Here is a 23,178-nt window from a genome sequence, read left to right as displayed (position 1 = left end):
CAACTTTGATGATTTGATTTCGCTTTATATTATTGAGATTGCAATGTTGCTACTTACAAATATCAGTACAGGTTTGAGATTTTCAGAATACTGGGAGAGAAGCTCTCAAGAGATGGAGAAAATGTTGCTGGACTCTTCAAGTTGATTTTACTCCTGTTTGCAAATGTTAAGTCCCATCTGCATTTCAGACCACTGCACTGATGTTCTGGGATCTTCCCAGCCATCCTTTCCCCACAGAGCGATTTACAGCCCATAAGTTTATTCTCAGAGTCAAGGAACTTGTGTGCATTAAAAGCTGAATTCATCATGTGTCTATAGTGGGGGAGAAGAGAAAGAAAGGAGCAATTTTGCCCTCTTCCCTCTCCTCTTTACAGCCACCCAATTGGTAACTTTTAGCACACACAAGTCTCTCAATTCGAGAAACAACCTTTCTTGGGATTGGAAATGACTCCAGCATGGATGGGAGAGTGAAGAAGATCACATGGTCCAACCCATTGGGTGAGGTGGAAGAAAAAAACAACAGAAGTCTGTAGACAAGCAAGAACTAAAGCAAGCAAACAAAAATCTCCAGCATTATCAAAAGTCACAGTTCTTCCGAGATCTCTCAGCCCCACCTACCTCACAGGGTGTTTGTTGTGGGGGGGGGGGGGAGAGGGAAAGGAGTTTGTAAACCCCTTTGAGTCTCCTTACAGGAGAGAAAGAGGGGAATATAAATCCAACTCTTCTTCTTCTTCTTTGGCAGGTGATTAAAGCCAAGCTATCCTGCAGAAAAGACTGTGTCTCCAGAAGATGTTTCTTCATAAGCTGGGAGAATACAGACGGGCTCTGTGCTAATGAATTCAGCTTGGAGGCAGGTTCATAAGGGAATATATTGTCGAAGGCTTTTTTCCGCGGCGAATCACTTGGGTGCTGTAGTATTGGTTTTCGGGCTGTATGAGCATTTACGTGGTTCTGCGGCATTCCTCTCTCCTGACGTTTCGCCTGCATCTGTGGCTGGCATCTTCAGAGGAATAGTTGCAAGGAAGTCTTCATCTCCTCTGAAGATGCCAGCCACAGATGCAGGCGAAACGTCAGGAGAGAATGCTGCTAGAACACGGCCATACAGCCCGGAAACCACACAGCACCCAACATAAGGGAATACTTTGTTAAATGTTCCAGAATAACTGGAATGCTGGCCACAACTCCCCCTCACAGTTATTTCTGTGCCACCAACCAGCTTTGAACAATCACAGGACAATACACCTTCTTGTTGAGGCGATTGCTAATGTCACCGCCATACTCAGGGCTTTTTGTAGGATGGTACCCAGTACCAGCAACTTTAGAGAGGAACCCTCAAGTCCTGATCCTTGTGTGCCAGCCTGCCCCACTCAACCAGAGAAAGTGTGAGTTACTCTTAAGAATAGCCTAGTAGAGCAACCTTATATATGAGTACTGGCACCTTGTAAATACAAAAATGTACTCGAGGTACCAATCAACCATGCACCACCGGTACAATACATTCTGTTGAAGTCAGCACTAGAAAAGAAAGCCCATGTTGCAACTTTTTATTGCAAAAGCAATGAGTGCCAAAGAAAATATATTTAAATCCCAGTGTAAATGATAAAATACACTGCGAACAGAGGAAAAGGAATGTTAATTTTTCTCCTTAAGCCAAGCATTTCAGTCTTGTCTTTATAAATGTTATGTCTTTGAGGCATGAGCCACCTGCTGCTATTTGAGGGTGGGGAGGGGGGGAGACAATGTGGCTGCAGTTCTCTTCTCCAACAAGATTTATTAGAGAAGAGTCTATTAAACACAGAATAGAAAGGAGGGAAACAGATGCTGGTGGAACTGGCGATAGCCTGGGGGAAACCAATCTCTGTGTCATATTTCACATATGGAACATAAGAAGAACCCTGCTGGATCAGGTCAGTGGTCCATCTTGTCGAGCATCCTGTCTCCCACTGTAGACAACCAGTCCCTCTGGGTGACCAAAAACAGGTCACAGAGGCCGAGATCTTCCCCTAATATTGCTTATTGGTACTGGGGTTCAGAGGTTTATTCACCAGATTTGGAGGTTCCCCTTTATTCATCATGGCCCAATGAAATGCTGGTAGACCTGCCACCTCCTTAATCTGTCTAGGTCCCTTTTAAAGATGCCTGAACTCATCACTATATCCTCTGGCAGTGAATTCCACATTTTAGTCACTTGGTGAGTCTCTGTTATCTACTTGTTCACTTTCTCAAAGAACTCAAAAAGGTTGATAAGGCAGGATTTCTCTTTGTAGAAGCCGTGCTGATTTCTCCCTCAGCAGGCTTTGCTCCTCTGTGTGCTGAATAATTCTGTTTTGGATTATAGTTTCTACTAATTTGCTTGGGACAGACATTAGACTAATTGGTTCTCCTCTGCTCCCCTTTTAAAAAATCAGGGTAACATTTGCAATTCTCCAGTCTTCTGGTATTGCAACTGAATTTAATGATAGGTTACATATATATGGGTTAGTACACAGGTGTCAAACTCGCAGCCCTCCAGATGTTATGGACTACAGTTCCCATCATCCCCTGCCAGCATGATGCTGGCAGGGGATGATGGGAACTGTAGTCCATAACATCTGGAGGGCTGCGAGTTTGACACCTATGAGTTAGTAGATCAGCTATCTCACATTTGAGATCCCCAACAACGCTTAGGTGTATGCCATCAGGGCCTGGAAACTTCTCTCATCCCCTCAATCTGATCCAGTTCTTCAGACTCTCTTCCTGAAAACAGTGGTTGTGATTATAGAAGCAAAAAAATTCATTGAAATTCTCTGCCATCTCTCCTTTAGCAATCCATTTATTCCTTGATCATTCAGTTTCTCTGGTTGGTTTTCTGCTCCAGATATATATTGTTTGTCTTGATGCTTTTAAACAACCTCTTCAATTCTCTTTTCGCCTGCCTAGTTATAAACTTACATTTCTTTGCCAGAGCCTGTGGTCCCTTCTGTTCAATTAATTGGGAAAGACATTCCATTTTTCACAAGAACCCTTTTTACTTTTTATAATTTCCTTGGCTTGTGTTATTAACCATGCAGGTTAGATTTGGCAGTGATTTTTCTAATGTAGGGAACACATTCTAACTAGGACTTCAATTATTATGGTTTTAGATAGATTCTAAGCATCTTCTCAGGATCTCTTATGTTTCTCTTTCAGCTTCCTTGCAACTATTCTTCTCATTTTTGTAAAGTTTTCACTTTTTAAATCAAATGTTGAAGTTTTCTCTTTTTAAATCAAATAGTTTCAGACTTTAGGAGCAACTTTCCACTCAAGGTAAACTTTCCACATAAAGGTATATGACAGGTAAACTTAATAGCATTGTGGTCACTGTTGTCAACTGGTGCAAAAACCTCTACATCTCTTATCAAGATGTGAGCCACACTCAGAACTAAGTTCAAGATCAGTACCCTTCTCCTTGGCTCTGTAACCAATTGTTCTGGTGCACAGTCATTTATGATCTCTAGAAATCTTAAATAGCAAAACGAGAGATCTTCTATTGCACAACTTTTCCCATCATAATACATAGGCCTACAGTGGTTAGCTCACTGACCTGATACGCTGATTCTGTTAGAGATAATAGAAACTCTACATTAGAATCCATAGGAGGGAATGACAGAATATATGCCAAACTAGCTGAATCTGAAATCCCTGCATATGCTTCAGGAATGAAGAAGCACTGTATTACAGTGAGCTCCCAGTGGGAAAGTCCTTTTCACTGTATCGTGGGGTGTCCCAATTCTGGTTGGGGCCATGACAGCATGGGATCCTGCCCCCCCCCCCCCCCGATGTCATTCTTACTCAAAACTGCACGAGGCAAATAACACCACATCACCATTTTAGATAGGAAAAACAGTATGGGAGAAAGGCAGGAACCCCTCCCCCCACACTGCAATGGTTCTGACCACAATCAGACGCCCACAGTGCAGTTTAAAGGTGTTTCCCAGTATAAGTTATTGTCAGCTTCCCCTCCTTCATTTTACCCTCACAACAACCATGTGAGGTTGTGCTGAGAGATAATGACTGGCCCAAGGTCACCCTGCAAACTTCTGTAGCAGAATGAGGATTTGACTGTGGATCCAACACTTGAACCGCTTTCTCAGCTTCCTGTTCTGCTGCAGCCCAAAGTGCTGTGAGGGGAGGGGGGCGAGAAAGTTGTACTCCACTGACAGAAATCCTTCTGTTTGCAGAAAAGATGGACTGCATCCAACACATGTAGCCGTAAACTTACAATCGTTAGACAGGAATTAATTTCTCTTTGCACGCTAAATGAAACTGGAGTATTCTGGATGTCTAATTTGTTCTAATGTAAAAAGGGAAGATTATGTACTGCTGTACTAAACTTCATAGGGAAAGAACCATATAAAAATGTAATCAAAATTTGATTAGATACAGATGAAGCAAGATCCTTCAAACATATTAGAAGTGAATTGGGCAACTACAGCAAAGCATTCAATGTATATAAACTGCATGTATTTGCTGGAGGCCGTGATCTTGCACCTGCCTCAGGTGCACCCAGGGCTGCTTTATGCAAGGGGGCCTGCATTCATTTAAATCCATGCTTGTGCCTTCTAGCACACAGAATGGAATGGTCTACTGTGGTGAATTAGGCAGCCCTTGTGGACAAGGGGAAAAGATATTCCCCAATCCAAGATGAATTGTTGAAGGCTTTCACGGCCGGGATTCAACCGGTTGTGGTGGGTTTTCTTGGCTGTGTGGCTGTGGTCTGGTCTACAAGATCTACCAGACCATGGCCACACAGCCTGGAAAACTCACCACAACCAGCAAGATGAATCATTTACTAATTTTACCAACCTCAGAAAAATGGAAAGCTAAGTTAACCTTGAGCTGGAGAAGGGAAAGGTGTATATAAATAGAGCCATCTCTCCTAAGGAGATCCCTAGGTTGGCACGATTCTCTAAGATGTTGTTCCAATAACATGAAATTGCTTAACGTGCGGAATTCCTGGATATAGTTTCTACAGTGGTCAAAACATTAATGCAAGGCAGATTGCTGCAATCTAATATGCGAGAGTACTCACTTTTTTTTTTAAATCATTCCTGGCCTCTGTAGGCTTCAGAAGCCAGTAGAAGTGGCCTGTTGCTTCAATTTTTTTTGGTATTTGTTTTAAAGAAAAGCAGATTATGTATCAGATATCAAAGCACTCTTGATAAAAAAAAAGGTCTGGGATTGTTAACAGAATAAATAAACCTCTATGCTCAGTTTATGAGCAGCCTTGTGATTTATGACCCAGTCTTTTTTGCTTTGTGATACTTTGCACGCTGGGAGATGGACTCCTGCAGAAGAGAAGCTACACTAGAGCAAAAACTGCACTAGACCTTTTATTAAAATCAACCAAAATAACACACCACAATAGCAATAACCTTTTGACTTCCTGAGTAATTGGTAACCTTGCCTTACACAGAAACAGCCTGGCAGCCTCTGGGCCAGCGATTCCCAACTAGGGTTCTGTGGTACCCTGGGGTGCCGTGAGCATGTCCCAGGGGTGCCTTGGCAATGCTACTGGCCCCCCTCACTTTTGTGGTGTCTCCCGCCAGCACCAGCAAGGATATGGAGCTGGCCCAGGGGGGCAGGAGCCTGCATAAGGTCAGCAGCCACTTCCTCCCCGCTCCCCCCCCCCACCGTGCTTCCCTTCACCCTGGGAGGGGAAGGTGGTGGGTGGCAAGCAGGGGAACTGGGAGGGGAAGGTGGAGGGAGGATGGCAGGGGTACCATGAGATATGAAGAGTAAGGTCAAGGGTACCATTGTGTCGAAATGTTTGGAAAACACTGCTCTTGGCAGCATTTGCAAAGAAAAGCTACCTACACCTAATATTGGTACGTAACAATGAATGGAGTGAGCAGTGGAGGAATGGGGCTGAGCCTGAAGAGAGTGCCAGGGGGCCCGTGCTCTTTGTGCCAACCTGTACAGCTCCACACATGTACCAAGAGGGCTCATCTATAGGACAGTTGGTAAGCTGCAGTACTGCAGTCAAAGCTCTGCTCACAACCTGAGTTCAATCCTGACAGAAGTCAGTTTCAGGTAGGGTCATGGTCTGATGTCACCTCATGGGTCCGTAACCATCTGGTGCTTGCACAGGGGACTATCTTTACCTTTGTGGACCCCACACACTATGTACAAACGAGACACTGTCCACCACAGTGTTGAAACTTCTGTTTCCTGCTTCATTTATCATTATTTCAATCAACAGGCTAAAATGGAGTTTCTGGAGGCCAGCCAGTCGACAAACAGTCAAAAGGTGGAGGGATCTGCAACACCAGCCAGCTACTGTAAGACCCTGACTCTGCCCCATGCCTTTCTTGTAGGCAACCCTTGGGAGGCTCAACAACCAGGACCTGGCCAAAGGGTCAAAAGTACCTGGGGCTGGGGGCAAGATCTGCTAGCAAAGAGAGGGAAGGAGAGGGTGAGAGAGTGGGTTCTGCCCTGCACTTGAAGCCCTTTCCCATAATCTTTCTGTTAATTTTTTTTTGTACTGAGCACTACTTTGGGTCTCTATTGGGGAAGAAGGAGGAGGAGGAGGAGGAGGAGGAGGAGGATCTTATACCCCTCTTTTCTCAGCTGTAAGGAGTCTCAAAATAGCTTACAAACTCCTTCCCTTTCTCTTCCCACAAAAGGCACCTTGTGAGACAGATGATGTTGAGAGAATTTGGAGAGAACTATGACTAGCCCAAGGTCACCCAGCAGACTCCATGAGGAAGAGTGGGGAATCAAATCTGGTCCACCAGATTAGAGGGCCTTTCTCCACTCTCTTCCATCCCCCCTATGCCACGTGCTGCTCTCAGCGCACGGCATCCCAGGTGAAGCCAGGCGTCCCGACCAGCGCTCTGCACGGGGTCATCATAAGAAGAGCGCTGGGATGCCGCAGCTGAGGGGAAGTAGCGACAGCTGACAGCGTCGAGGCGACCTCTTCACGCGCCCTGTCGGGAGGTCACCCGGGGACCCAGCTACTCCTCAGAAATGGCAGTGGGGCTTAAGGTAAGTGGGGAAAGGCCCATAGTCCCCTGCTCTTAACCAGTGCACCATGGTGGCTCTGAAAGGAAGGAAGGCAGGGAGAAAGAAAGATAGAAAGAATCTAAAGTTTAATCTCACAGAGCCAGAGCTGACTTGTTTAACATGGGATTACGGCATGTATGTTTTTTTTATTTCTTTCATGCTGAAAGAACTTTGGTGGCAAATATAATCAGGGAATAGCCAGCAACAGATGCATAAGAAGAAACCATTGTTAGCTTGGTAAAAGGGTGTAGGGAGTGCCTTACCAAGCGATCTCTCCTTTGTCTGGTTTGTCGTCCTCACCACTGGCAGGCTCGCTCGTGTTCGGCTTCCTCTTGAGAAAGGCGAAGGGGACTCTCCCTCAGACATGATTTCAAGAGAGTCAGCAGATGCTTCTGACAAATACTCCGCCTGGTCTCCCAAGTTGGGCTGTGGGCTTTGAGACAGCTTTGGGCTCCTTGTCTGTAAAATAAACAAATAAATAAAACATTACTAGAGAGCAAAGGCTTTTTTTAAAAAAACCCTTTAACATCAGTTTCTGAGCAGAAAAGAAAATAAATGTTGGGGAAAAAAACAGATGGGTGAACTAGTGAATGTTGAATTATGGCAGGCCTTGTGCTATCAAGGTGACTCCCATGTATGCTATTCACAAAAGCGTATCCCAGTGCATTCCATTAAGATTTTTATGTCTGTACGTTCAACTGCACAAAATGCATCTCTACCAAGTACCTGAAATGAAGACATTAAGGCCTAGATGAATGGCAATTCAGTCCCGTTTATTTTTTTTAAAAAAAATTTATTATATAGAATGTTTATATAACCGCTACATACCATACATTTTTCTAACTATACATTTCCCCCCTTTTTCCCCTCCCTCCCCCCTCTCTTTTTTCTCTGTTGTTCAAGCAAGCAGCAGAAGATCCATTCTCTCATTGTCTTCTTCCCAAAATTCTCTTCGATAAATCGAAGCTTCTCTCATCCAGGTCACTGGCTTAGTCTATATCAGGGCTGATCCAGGGAACCTAGAACATCTCCAGATGTTCAGGAACAATTCCTATCAAAGCCTCTGTCAAGCATGGCCAATTGGCCATGCTGAAGTAAGGAATGATGGGAATTAAATTCCTGAACATCTGGAGAGCCGCGAGGTTCCCTGACCCCTTGAATTCCCCGGTCTATATCTTCGTAATATCTCTTAATTTCTCTTGCCACGGCATATTTTTTTTGCCATATCATCGCATGAAATTTCTTAACTGTATTTTTGTTCCCGTGCATATTCCAACCATTTTGAGATTGTCTATTTCTTATCTTTTCCAGCTCTAATGCTATCACTGCATTTGCAGCTCTAATCATAATTTTGGTAAGACATTGGTCCCAAGAGTCTCTATTTACCCTTTTATCTTCTATTATTTCTACCCATATTAATAAAATCATTATTTATATCAATTTTTCACTTTTACTTCAATTGATTCTATATACTTCCAAAAAAAATTTCCCAAAACTTTTTTTTACCTCTTTACATTCTCAACCCACATATGGATGTAATAATTATGCTCCCTATTCACCACAATGCCAACATCTTGGGCTCAATCCCCTTATTCATATGAAGCTAGCTGCAAAATTGGGGTTCTATACCATTTTAAAGTATTACCTTTCTCTTTCCAGTTCCACATATTTTTCCATCTTTATCTTATTCTATACTATCCATGATTCTTTCCCCATTTTTCATCATCAAAGAGTTTTTTTTTCTCTCCATTTTTTTAGCTACCAACATTCTCAGCATAAAATCTCTTATCTTCCAACATATATTTATAAACTGAAAATCCCAATATTTTTTTCCTTTTTTAAGTATTTCATGGCTCTTCCAGCCATTGGAATTTTATTATACAATCACCCTTTTTATTCTAAATTTCTTTTAATCTTTTCAAATCCCTCTTAACACCAGGCAATTCTCTTTCCCTCCAATTTCTATTAGATTTTGTAATGATATAACCTCTCCTTCATGGACTAGATCTGCCACTTTTTGTACAGTCCCCTGTTTCTGTGACAACTGTTTACTTCTTTATTTATTACATTCATGTCCCACCGTCCTTGACCAAAGTCAGAAACTCCAGGACATTTGAAGCGCACAAGCTATTTAAAACAATTCCCACCCTAATACACTTAAAATAGAACTATCAGTTAAAAACTCAAAATGGTATCACAAAAATTCTAGGGCCTACCTAAAATCCAAAGCCTGCAGCCTAGATCATAGATAAACCCTCACAGGAGCCATTCAAGCATGGGTGACACTGAAGAAAGCGCGTTGTAGGGAGGCCAGGAGATGGTATCAGAAAACACGACTGCCCTCAACCCAAGGCTTGGTGGAACCCCTCTGTCCTACTGGCCCTGCGGAACTGTTTAAGATCCCACAGGGAGGGTGTCAGCTGGCAGAGGGTTCCACCCGGGGCAAAAAAGCCTTGGTTCTGATCAAGACCAATTGCACGTTCCTGGGGCTGGGGACTACCAGAAGGTTTTTGTCAGAGGACTGAAGAGCAATACAATTCTATTGATACGATGATCCTAGACCCATGGTGGCGAACCTATGGCACTCCAGATGTTCATGGAGTACAATTCCCATCAGCCCCTGCCAGCATGCCCAATTGGCCATGCTGGCAGGGGCTGATGGGAATTGTAGTCCATGAACATCTGGAGTGCCATAGGTTCGCCACCACGGTCCTAGACGGCTCAGGGCCTTAAAGGTTAGAAAACCAAAACCTTGTACCTGATTCGGAATTCCACTGGCAACCAGTGCGGTTGCTGGAGCACAGGTGTTATATGCTCTGTCACACAGGTACCTGTGAGGAGTCTGGTCGCTGCATTCTGCAATGTTCATGTTGGCAGTTAATAGCAACTATATGCAAGCGTAACCCATGCCATTTTCATGATTACATTTTATTTCTGTTGGAAGGTTAGAACTGTAGGTCTTCGGGAGCAGATGCTCACTGGGCAAGGGTGGTTGGTAAGCTTGCTCGTGTTACTAACTGCAAGAGCCCCATCAGTCTGGCCTGTCTGCACCCAATGAGGGAGAAATGGCATATTAGAATTATTATCCCTTTAGGAATTGCTATAACGAAAGATTTGTCAGGCTGTTGGTTATGTTGTGATTCAAGATACGGCTAGTCTTTCCCCCAGTGAGTCTGGCCTGCAGCAGGAGAGGGAAGGCCCGGAGTTTGACAAAGAGTAGTGATCATTTCCTTGCAGGTCCCAGCCAGAGAAAGATTCACAGCAGCGACAGGAGCCACAGAAGAGCAGATGAAGAAGAAGAAGCCCTGCATTTTGGACACCTTCTCCTTCGCGTCTTCTTTTTCACATTACCAGGATTTCACATTACCAGGAACTGTTTGTTATTTGCCATTGTTCTGTGTGCTCTTCCTGAAGTGCACTGAAGATCCCATTTCCTTCAATTATGCTATGTGCACAATCATTATGATATAGTTTTACTTCTAGTTGTAAAGTTGTTGTGTTCAAATGAAATGTTTGTCACCTTGAATGCTGTTGTTGTTGTTTTCCTGTTTGAAGCAATTTCATGTTTGTTTACTAAGCCACAAGGGTGTTTTCATTGTATGGATTTTGAATCTGCCTCCCAACTCTCCAGTACGGATCTATGTAGTCAGGGTTCTGCTGGGTTACACAAACATGTAGTTATGGACTCAACCCCAGAGACTATGAATGAAAGTAAGTTTGGTTCAAACTGCTTTCAGTAGCATTGTGTGGGTTATCTTATGTGAAGAGGTACTTCTCCATTCAAAAGAATGTGGGAAATTGTAGTTAGCTCTACTATCTGCCTTTGCTCTGGGCTGTGTTCAGAGATCTCAAAAATATTTGGTTTGTGAGACAAACAAGCCTGTAAACCCGTCCGTACACATCCCCCTCACAACTTCCTGGTCTTTACTACTTCTAAAGTAACCAGAATTCTAAACCAGGATTAAACCAGGTTTGGAATCCTGGCTACTGGAAAGAAACACACTTGTTAAGGAAGCAAAATGTGGGTCACATAACAAACTGGAGTTGGATCAAAGACTTCCAAAGCCAGCATGCCCTCAACTGTAGATCCCTGCTGAAAGGAGGAGGGATAAAAGGAGGATCTGGGGTTTGTTCACAACACAAGTTGTGGTTTGCTTGTGACATGGAATGAGTACTCAATCCCTGCTCCAGACTTGCCTCTGCACCCCATGCCCCTTTCCACTCTTCTTTTGTTGCCAAAGTCTTCCTTAAACACCCTAACTTTCATTTGCCAGAATTTTCATTTATGCATGATTTTCCACATCTTCCCCCAAATCCATGGTATATATTTCATTATCAGTAGAAAGGGCAGGATTCCCAGCAAAGTCATCCTTAAACATCTTTAAAGGCAAGGTCCAAACAAGCAGGGCTTTGAAAGAGAATTTACTGTTGTTACTTTTTAAAAATCAGAGTGGGGAATATCTTCCCTAAAGGGCATGCCAAGAAATCTGGTATGGAAAAACAGAGGAAAGGAATTGGGGGGAAAGAACGTTTAGATCAGCAAATACCAAAGAACTCCAGACAAGTTCAATTCCAAAGAAGTTCACAGTTCTGCAGTTATATACACTTAGGGAACTAGGGTTTTCCCTGCACAAATTTTTTTTCTGCCCCTTTAACAGAGGGCCTTTCCCCACTTACCTTAAGCCCTGCGCTACTCTCCGAAAGTAGCACAGGGTCCCCCGGCACTCCCCACGACAGGGGCGGCGACAGCGCAGCCGCCCCGCTGCTGCCGCTGCCGCGCCCCCTCAGGGCGCGGCATCCCTGGCGCTCTTTTAAACGGCGCCTTGTGATGACCCCTGAGAGCAGCGCGCGGCATAGGGGGGATAACAGTAAGTGGGGAAAGGCCCAGAGACTAGATGTGCTGAAATGGGTAGGTGAAGTTTTTCACGGCATGGAGGTAAATGACATCACCTAGTAAATAACGTTCCATTAAGCTTCTATTAGCAAGGCCCCTTAGGCCCTTCCACACATGCAGAATAATGCACTTCAATCCACTCTCACAATTGTTTGCAAGTGGATTTTGCTATTCCACACAGCTGCAAAGTACATTGAAGTGGACTGACAGTGCATTATTCTGCATGTGCGGAAGAGGCCTAAAGCAGGGCATCTTTTTCTCCCCATTGCTTACAAGCTTTCAAAGAGGTACTTGTCTCCACATCCTTCAACATTTCAGAAATGAAGCGGACGCAATGTTCGTCTCATACCAGGGATCTGTACGTGTGTGTTTCTTCTTGCCATCAAGATCACACAATGCTAAAAGGTTCTATTCCATCTCTTTTATGCAGCATCCCTTCACATTCAACAGCTTATATTCCAGCAATGTAAAAGCCAGGAGAGTTTGTTTTTTTTCTTTGGAATAAAGATAAAGGTAGAAAAACGAAGCTGTCCTACAGATAGATGATTGACAACTCAGTGGTTGCAGCACCCAGGACAGATGGCTGGAGACTTAAACCATTCGTGCGCTGTCACTTTTACCTATGTGCCCAATGGAGATAAGCTGCATCCAGCAGTCCAATCAGAAATTTTTAACTTCTACTCATTCTGAACTCTGCAAAATAGTGAATTAAACCATTCAAGCTTTCTCAAGGTATTCCAAAGCAGCAAAAATTGGAACAAATTATTTGAGCATAGACTGAATCTGTTCAAGCTACCCAGCATCCATTTGTGCTCTCTGCTCTCCCCATACTAATCAACCATACAGAAAGGTGCAAACTAGTAAGTGGTCCAATGGGTGCCACCTTAGGAATTAAGCCAGAAAAGTTTTCTCTTCTTCCACCTTAATTGTATTTCATGAAACACATGAAACAGGAGCAGCATTGGCGTAGTGGTTAAGAGCAGGTGTACTCTAATCTGGAGGAACCAGGTTTGATTTCCCGCTCTGCCACCTGAGCTGTGGAGGCTTATCTGGGGAATTCAGATCAGCCTGTACACTCCCACATACACCAGCTGGGTGATCTTGGGCTAGTCACAGTTCTTCTGAGCTCTCTCAGCCCCACCTACCTCACAGGGTGTTTGTTGTGAGGGGGGAAGGGCAAGGAGATTGTAAGCCCCTTTGAGTCTCCTACAGGAGGAGAAAGGGGGAATATAAATACTACTACTACTACTACTACTACTACTACTACTACTACTACTACTTTCTTCTTCTTCTTCTTCTTCTTCTTCTTCTTCTTCTTCTTCTTCTTCTTCTTCTTCTTCTTCTTCTCCTTCTTTTCCTTCTTCTTCTTCTTCTGAAGCAGACCCGGGAACCTCAGGATCAGTATTATTCACTCAGATTGGCAGTGGCTCTCCAGGGTCTCAAGGGGAGGTCTTTCACATCACCTACTACCTCATTCTCTTAGCTGCAGATCTCGGGAATCAAACCTGGAACTTTCCGCAAGCAAAGCAAATGCTCTACAGCCCCTCTCCCCCCTGGTTTTGGTGCAATGCGAAGACCCAGAAGGTTCCCACTCCTCTACCGCGCTGTGTGTTCTCTAATTCTCAGCCCCTAAACACTGGATTCATCACTGCTGCTTGTCTTATTTTAAACTCTGATTCATCTTTGTTAATGACCCTCTATTTTTAGATGGTCGGAAAATGCTGCTCAGATCAAGAGGAGATTTAAAAACAAAGAGAACCATATTGCTGACATCTGGCCTTTTTCAGCCCTTTTTTTCCCTTAGCGGGAAGAGTTAAGCATGGATCATGTTATACTCCCCCGGTGACCTTGGCTGAGCAGCAACTTTAGCTTTTATTAGGTTTTCTTTAGGTTGCGGTCAAACTTCAGCTTCCCTCCTGCTCTCTGTTGCCAACTTGTCCAGTCGCTCGCAGAACCCAATAACTTTGAAATGCCTAATGAGAAACCAAAGGCCTCCAGAGCTCCACGCTCCAGAAAGGTTGGCATTAATAAGTTAGGTATTATTCAGTGTCCTGCAGTGACATGAGTATGAAGCAGAATCTCCCAGCCCCCCTCCAGGAATTCTAGCTAAGATTTATTCCTAGAGTACAGAGGTATGCTTTGAAGTGCTCCCATGATGTAGATCACATCCAAGCAACAAGGTTAGCAATAAAGTACGCCCCAAATAAAGTAAAAGGTTGTAAACACCCCATGCTGGGGCACATGCATCAACACTCAAGGAGTGACAAATCACCCCCCCCCCCCCCCCCCCGCAAACAAAGACAAACATCCAAGGAGCCAATAAACCTTTCATTCGGTTACCTGTGTGCATTTGGAACAGTAATAGCATTCAGCACTGCTGTATCCCTACATTTCTGGGGACATATTTCTTTCAGAATTGTTGCAAACTTGTGAAGGGTAAGGAAGAAAACGGTGGTCAGTATTTCCATCCTACCTCATTCTACCTCATTTCTCAAATTTCTTTCAACTGAAATTCATAGAGGAAAATAGGATGAAAAGAACTGTTGTGTACATTTGATTTTTTTTAGTGTTTGATTTTTTTAACTCACTGTTTTGAAGCACCCACCCACCCACCCACCCTATCCTACTGGATTCAGCTGCTGTTAAACTGGAAAGTGTGTAGTATATGGTCCTTTTGTTAACTTCTGTTGTGTGGGGGGGGGGGTGGAATTCAGCATTTCATATAAATTGTATTAAATTCTCTTCTAGTCCAGTCAGTTTGACAAATACAGCTAAATATTCACATTCAAATGCGTGATCAAGGTGTCTCCCCTGCCAGGTGTCTCCCCTGGGGGGGGGGGGGTGGACTTCGCACAGATCCTGCCCCTAATGCGAGTCTGCCCCATGTCCCCATCCCAAAATGGGTTATTCAAGAATCACACTACCCGCGGGTCTTTTTTAAAAGCCCAGTTTGCAGCCACTTGCAAGCAAACGGCTGGGCAAGGAAGCACTTTATTTAGTTGTGCATTCCTTTTTTAAAAAATTCCTGGATGTCATCTGTGTAGCCACTCAGGTGCAAAAGGTGATACCATGAGACAGCACGGCTGTGGTGGTTCGCTCGTGCATGCCTGCATAGCTACGCATTGGCGGGAGGTAAATTTTTAAAAGATGCATCTCTGTGCGAAGGCGTGACGGCAACCCACGTTGATTCTATTGGCTCCTATATCCACCTCCACGGAGGCATGCAAACCCATTGATGGGAAAGTGGGTTACTTCACCCCCAACTGCAATCCACTTTAAATGGCCCGTGCAGAAGGGGCCTGAGAGTTACATCAAGTAAGGTGTTAGCTTCAGAGGATAATAAAAACCCAGCCTTTGAAACCCCAGTTCAACATGTATCATATTGTTGACAAGACCAGTTGTCATTTAGGGAACTCAAATCTGGTGGTACAGCACATGCCTTACATCTGTATGTACCAAAGGATCTCCAGAAAACAGAAGATATGAATGACTTCTCCTTGACACTTTGGAACAATTCCAAGAAGGGGAGATAATACAGATCTTTAGGGAACAAGGATCAGACCTTCTATAGGGTAGTTCCTTATCTCCTCTTGCATATTTGGCATACACTAATGGCACATTCAATAAAAATTGCCTAGTTTTGGAAAGAAGGCTAGTTTTTTATCTACAGAGAAAACAAGTGCATATAGCTTGCAAGTAGAAATCCTTGTTTGATCATCTCGACAGTTGCTGTCCTAATCTGATTATGAATCTCTATATGTGTCTAAAAGTTATTTTCCTTCCCATCACTTTCACATGAAACTCTGAATCTGAAACCTTTTCCATACTAAGCAATTCCTATCTCAGTGAGATATTGCTCTACACATAACCCTTTAGGTACCAGAGAGTGCTTTCAGCAGTAGGCTTTGGTTCTGGACCTCATGATTTTTCCTTTTCCTACCTAAAAGTGTCACTGATAAAAAAAACTACCCCCAATGTCAACTCTGTCTTGTGGAGGTCACCTTTGTGTCTCCCAGGCTGAAACTGAAACCCACATTCTCCTGCTTACAATGACACTGTTTCATTCCTGCAACCTGATCACATACTGCTGCCAATGTTGTGACACTGGATGTTCTTCCACATCCATGTGACACTGTTTCATTCCGGCTGACCCATCAGTTAGGTCACAAGCTACCTCCAACGTTGTGATACTCAATGTTCTTCTGTGTCCATGCAGCTACTTTCACATATTTGTTCCCCTTTTGCGCACACCAAAGCTCATGTATTTTGTGCAGAATTATCAGGAGGCCCCTGGGAGGCATTAGTCTTATGTTCTGAACCATTCTGGGAAGTCTGTAGCCAATAGTTTTACTTACCTGCTTCCTGGCTAATGTGGCTATTGGACTGCCTGTGTGCTGGAATGACAGACCTTCTTTTCGTATCTGGCCTGGCCCATTCCTCCTTACTGTTTCCAAGCTTGCACAACTATAGTGGCCTTGTTATGTCACATTGTGAATGCTGGTTATACTTCTGGAGACAGGTATCGCTATATTTGTAGAATCATAGAATCATAGAGTTGGAAGAGACCATAAGGGCTATCAAGTCCAACCCCCTGCAATGCAGGAACACACAATTAAAGCACTCCTGACAGATGGCCATCAAGCCTCTCTTTAAAAACCTCCAAAGAAGGAGACTCCACCACACTCCGAGGAAGTACATTCCACTGTCGAACAGCCCTTAATATCAGGAAGTTTTTCCTGATGTTTAGGTGGAATCTCTTGTCCTTCACCTTGAACCCACCACTCCTGGTCCTAGTCTCTGGAGCAGCAGAAAACAAGTTGCTACCTCTTCAAATGACATCCCTTCAAATAGCTAAACATGGCTATCAGGTCACTTCTTAACCTTCTCTTCACCAAACAAAACATACCCAGCTCCCTAAATCTCTCCTTGTAGGGCCTGGATTTCAGACATTTTACAATTTGGTTACCCTCCTCTGCACCCATTCCAGCTTGTCAATATCCTTCTTGAACTATGGTGCCCAGAACTGTACACAATATTCCAGGTGAGGTCTAACCAATGCAGAATAGAGAGATACCATTAGCCAGAACAGAAGTGTAGTTAGAGTCCTGGACCAGGATGTGGACCACAGAGAACTGGTCCCCCTCTCTATCATGGAGGTCACTGGGTGGCTTTGGCCAAGTAACCATCTCTTGGCATAACCTACCTCACAGGATGATTGTGAGGATAAAATGGAGAAAGTGAGAAATAAGCGTGTTGCCCCAAACCTCTTTGGAAGAAGAAGAGGATAAAGATGTATTAGGAAGAGATAATTGGAACTATCCTCCAATTGCCAACAATAAGACCATCCACAGGAAAGCAGCCAAATAATGTTTCATTGTATTGTTGAAGGATTTCACAGCCGGAATCACTGGGGTGCTGTGTGGTTTCCGGGCTGTATGGCCGTGTTCTAGCAGCATTCTCTCCTGACGTTTCGCCTGCACCTGTGGCTGGCATCTTCAGAGGATCTATGGCATCTTCAGATGATCCTCTGAAGATGCCAGCCACAGATGCAGGCGAAACGTCAGGAGAGAATGCTGCTAGAACACGGCCATACAGCCCGGAAACCACACAGCACCTCAATGTTTCATTATGTTTTGATCCATGTCAGCTCAGAGTCCTCTCATCAAGGAATATATATTTTAAATTTCTACTTAATATGGTTTTTTTTTATTCCTGTGAGCAGCTTCAGAAACCAATTTTGGCTGAAAAGTGGAATAAAATTTTAAGTAATCAATTAATGATGCACCAAGGCTATAGACTCAAAAACACTAGCCATTCACCTGATCCTGTGTTATTTATGAGCCAATATATTGATATGCTCTGTCTGTTCAAAAATAAGTGAACGCATGAACAAAACCATTCAGGCAGTCATTTTAAGTTATTTCTGCACTGACTGGTCCTGGGGCTCATCACAGAGGTTAAAAATGCACCTATAATAGCCCCCTGGGGATGGGGCGGTATATAAGCTCAAAAAATAAAAATAAAAATAAATAATAGAGGAATGTCTTGGAAATGATAATATTTACAGTGGCCCCTTTCTCTGAAATAAGAAAAAGCACAAGGCACACAACAGTTTCTCAGTAACACAGCAGAGAAGTATAGATTTCACCAATTATCTGTAAAAACTCCAATTGACGCTCAGGTAAAAATAAAAGGCTGAAAGGATTGAAGGGAACGAAGCTGAACAAGTCTGAGAAAGGCACTTAATATTCAAGTGATGCTCAGCTTTGATGTCTAACCAAATGCCCCGAAACCTCACATCCATGTTTCTCTTTCTCGGATCATGAGGTACCTCGTTCATTGTACCAGGCTGCCAGCGAAAGAGCCTCTTGCGTGCCTTCTTCCGAATGTCCTTTCAACATCTCCTTTGGGCTTCTTCCCTAGCACAGGCTCTCTCATACATGCTTCCCTTTGAAATCCTAATCCTGAACTTTCACCCACTTATCTAACGGGAAGATCTTATCGCCCTTAGAAACACTCATCAGAATTTGCAGAAGAGACCTGGAGGTCGTGATGAAAACTAACACATTTACTGTGGCAAGATCCTACACCCGTGGTAGCGAAACTATGGAACTCCAGATGTTCATGGACTACATTTCCCATCAGCCCCTGCCAATTGGCCATGCTGGCAGGGGCTGATGGGAATTGTAGTCCATGAACATCTGGAGTGCCATAGGCTCGCCACCACGGTCCTACACTGTCTTAGGCACGAGATGGACAGTGAAGTTCAAACCCCGATGCTGGGGATCCCCAACTGGACCCCCTTAGATGTGTATTCTATGTACACTTAAATGAGCTGCAAATATAAGGATCTTCGAGGGTCATGCTTATCTCACCTAAGCCTGCTGTAAACTATAAAAGCCACAGTGCTGCTAATAATGCAATGCTATCACAGTTATGCATACAGCTATGCATAAGGATAAGCCAGCTTCCAACATTCCTACACATTCCAGGGAGACCAACCGACTCTCTGAGGAAAGCAAAGTACCATGCCAATATAGTGGGCTTGCTTCTCAGTGGCTGGGGTCTCTACATTGGAAAGGGTCAACAGTCCAAAGTGCATAGTGTAAAAGAATACAATCCAGAATGAGTTTGCAGGTATACACTCGTTTTCGTGGAGCCACTATCTACTTCTTCACCATGTGTGCACCATTATACCCTTTTCTATTAGTCGAACCATTGCAGGCATTCAAATATAAATTCCTGATGTAGAGATTTGCTTATTCTACATTGGGAACAATCTGTGTTCATTGCTGGCTTTGCCACTTCTCTGGACAGTATATATGTTTACATGATTTCTGCACACTATGCAGGTTTACATGATTTAACAATATATTTATATTTGCTCATAGGTATTATACAGTGCTTCATGTTCATTTGACTCCTTGAGGTTACCCCAAGCCAATAATATTCATCAGCGCGTGCTCCATTTCTTCTTGTGGATACTGAAAGGTCGCCGAGTGGTGCTCTTGAATTGTTTCAGTGACAGGAAAAATTCCCTTATACCTCTGACACTGGGTAGCAAGGCCGTCACTTGCAAGCATACTAAAGAGGGTACAATATGTTTCTGGGTACAGAGTATACAAAAATGCATTTCATACACTTCCCTACATAGAAGCCATCATTCTCTATACTCCACTCTATGCTACCTATCCTTATTCAAGTTTCTGTAGCACAGCTTTCAAGAAAAGAGTGGGCAAAAAACCTTCTACATCTCTTAATCTAATTAGTCTATTATCTCAACTTTTGCCCATATAAGAAAACATGCACATATTGTGAACCCATAGGTGGAGGGAGAGAAATTATCCTCACACCAATCTTGAGGATTTTCACCTGTGAAAACAGAAATCGATTCAAGCCAGGAGAAAGAAACTCCAAACACTCAGCGGCTGGATGAACTATACTTCATTTTTCTTTCATGGGTATTATTATTTCATTATCAAGAGGTGACAGAGAGCCTATAATGTGTGGAATTCAATGAACATGGGCAGGGAAGGGAGCACATAAAACTCCACAGAAAATAACACACAGGTGACTACACTAAGGAAAACTTTAAAAATAAAAAAGGAGAGAAAGAAAGAACGATCTTGCCAGAGCATGTCAAGACTCCTTCCACTCTCTCTCATGGCTGCCCAGAGATTAGTAAAGTTCCTTTCCTCCATTAGGGTCACTTTCTTTGTTAAAGTGTAAGGAACGTAGCCAAATACTATAGAAAACTGCTAAGTGGCTCAATGGGTTGATACCCAAATTCCCAATGAAAGTTACACAGTTCTGCAGAATCTCTTTTGATCAACAAACATGCTTGCTTAATGCCCTTTGATGAGGGCAGGCTAAAATAGCCCTGGAGCAAGTCAGGTTGAGGCCCATGCAGCACAACGGTTCCCAGCTGTACGGGCTGCTTGGCTCACCCTGGAACCACGGTGCCAACAATGAGGGTTAGCTCATGTCCCTCGCCTTGTCTGGGCCAAGAGATCTCTAGAGCACAAGCAGAGCTGCTGGAACTCAGCTGTGTTTGATCCTAGGTGTGCAAGCTTCTCCAAGTAGTGGTCCATTGGGAACTTTCCCTGTAAGTTAAATAACTGGTCGCCCTCTACCTTGATGCTCCTAAGCTTCTCCCAGACAAAGAGACTTACATAGCACCTCACCAGCCAGGGGAGTGGAGGAGCGGACAGCTCAACGAAAATGTTTGTCATGTCTAACATTTCACCAAAGAGATAACTTTTTTGCAACTAGCAGCACTGGCATGGATTTAGTGTTGAGGGGGGCAAAGGGGCTGTTCCTGTTGGAACTTGATGCTATTTCAAGTCCAGTGCAATTACCCAGATGTCTACAACCCGCTCTCCCTGCACAGCTTCTGTATTTTGGAAATAAAGATTCACTAAACTGCCATAATAATTCATAATCATTGCAAGGAAACTAACGCTGTAGCGGCTGCTTCAGAGGACTGTGAGCCCCTTGCATGTTCCCAGTATAGGCACATATATGTGCCTGCACCCAACTGTACTTGCCTGGGCACTAAAGTCACAGGGGGAAGTGCTCCTGCTGCCAACTTCCCCTGCTGAGGTGTGAGGGGCAGAGGCACACTGGAGGGCTTTCTCCATGATTGCTCCCAGGTTCTGGAATATTCCTCCTTGGAGATTCGGTTCACTGTGTGCCTACCCTTTATGGGTTGAGGCGTGTGGTAAAAACCTTTCTCTTTGTCCAGGCATTTGGCTAGCCTCCCCGGAAGCTTCCTCTATAGCTGTTGGTCTCTAGGGGGTGGGGATGAGGTAAATTTTTATGCTATTTTTATTGTTTTAATTGTTCGAATTTATTTATGATGTTTTTATTGGGATTTTTATTGGTTTTAATCTACGGAAGCTGCCTAGAGACTCTGATATGAGGCCAGGTATAAATATTTACAAATAAATAAATAAAAACATGTGCCCTGTTTTTATACGGTAATGGCCCATGGCTATATGAATTAAACAATGACTGACTGAGTGATCAATATTCAGGTGGTTGAATGTCTCCAATACAAGCACTACTCTGTGAGGGAAGAGAGGAGCGTGATAACTCTCCTGTCAGCAGGGATGCCTGAAATTTCAGAATTTGGTTAGAAATGGGAACATTGATCCTTCGGTTCAGATTTACCACAGCTGAATGAAAGGTCCTTCCACGTAGGAAATGCATAACATCAAGCCTAGTGTTAGGCCCCGCCATTCTGGGCCTGCCAAAACGCACAAGACATGCCCGGGCATGTCTGGCTGCAGCTGGACTCGTATTAGCATTGCCCAAGGCCAGCTACCTGGCCATAGGGGCCAGACACAGTTCTAATAAGGCTCCTGAAGCCATTCTCGAGTCTTGTTATTGACTGGGGTACCAAACCCTTACACCTAGCTTGAAACTTGATTTTGTTTTCATGATTTTCTTCTTCTTTATTATATCTAGAATTCAAAAAGGCCCATGCTCGGGTGCAAAAGTACTTTTGCATGTATACTTGCATGTCAATGTGGCAGAGCTCAGATTGTGGTTGGCAGTTTTCCCTGCTAGCAACAGTTCCTGTTAAATTTAGGATCCCTCGGCCAGTGAGAGAAGTGGTGTGTGTGTGTGTGTGTGTGTGTGTGTGTGTGTGTGTGTGTGTTTGCATAGGGAGTTTGGTAACAACAGCAAGTAGAAAAGATCCCTTTGTGTTTCTTGGAAATATTATTAATTAAGGCTTGAGAACTGAAAACTAATTAAAATAGTTTGAAAACTCATTAAAATAGTTTCACTAACTTTAACCCAAGATTTGGCAAGCAGAATTTGCAAGGCTTTAGATCTGAGCTACTGAGCAGCTCAATTGTAGCAAAGTTTCCTCAACTCCTCATTAGTTCCTTAGTTCCTTTGAAAATAAGCTGAGGAGAAACCTGGCTCAGATTTAATGATGGAGAATGATGTGCTGCGTATTCGACAGATTGATTTTGTACAAGTGATAGTTTCCTCAAAAACCCTGTTCACATTGCAGCAAATCACAGATATCCCGCATGAACGTCTGATTTAAGAAAGAGCCAACACTCTTTAAAAATGAAATTGGGGGCCAGCACCTGGATAAATACGCATTTGCAATCACACATTGAGCTGCACATGCACTGAAAATAACATGAGAATTACTCAATGCGGCGGATATAAAAAAATCAAGCGCACATGACTGTCTCCTTATGGATTTTCAAGGCTCATGTATTTGGCTCTGATATTCCCATACCAACAGAATTCAGTCTGTTTAACTTTCCCCCCCTCCTCAGATCACAAAGAGCTTTTCCATATCCTTATCAATCTGAAAGGAAAAGCACTCTTCGTGTGCTGATGTCATCTTGTCATATGATCTGCTGAAACACCACAACATTCTGTCACCATGGCAAGAAGTCATCACTCACCGCACGTGCAGCTGCTGAACACTGCGCCAATGTTGGCAAGGTTCTGTTCCCCAGTGTTAAGCAGCAAAACACCATTATTACATATTTCTGCCACTCACTTATGACATCTTTTATTTCACCTCCAGACACCTCTTTGTATTCCAGACAGTGGCACTGTTCCAATTACGGCTAGTGTTGACAAAATCGCAGAGAAATCCATGATTAACAGCAGCAGGCTCTAATTTGGAGAATCAGGTTTGATTCCGCACTCCTCCACATCAGAGGCGTAGTACCAAGGGGGCGTGGGAGGGGGGGCGATGCACCGGGCACATGCCCATACGGAGGAGT

General features: G+C 43.7%; 1 protein-coding gene across 11 annotated transcripts in view; it reads right to left on the bottom strand.

Annotated features, from left to right (window-relative positions):
• The window catches only part of KIAA1217 (KIAA1217 ortholog), a 443,164-nt gene that overhangs the window by 107,230 nt on the left and 312,756 nt on the right, over nt 1-23,178 (bottom strand). For all 11 annotated transcript variants that reach the window (XM_048510261.1, XM_048510271.1, XM_048510272.1 and 8 more), the window contains one exon: nt 7,287-7,482. In XM_048510261.1, coding sequence (XP_048366218.1) covers nt 7,287-7,482 — 196 coding nt within the window. The remainder of the gene's footprint in view (nt 1-7,286; nt 7,483-23,178) is intronic.

The sequence above is a fragment of the Sphaerodactylus townsendi genome, linkage group LG11, assembly GCF_021028975.2.
Source record: "Sphaerodactylus townsendi isolate TG3544 linkage group LG11, MPM_Stown_v2.3, whole genome shotgun sequence".
Lineage (NCBI taxonomy): Eukaryota > Metazoa > Chordata > Lepidosauria > Squamata > Sphaerodactylidae > Sphaerodactylus > Sphaerodactylus townsendi.
The sequence above is the reverse complement of the archived record's forward strand: the minus strand, read 5'-3'. Positions and strand labels throughout refer to the sequence as shown.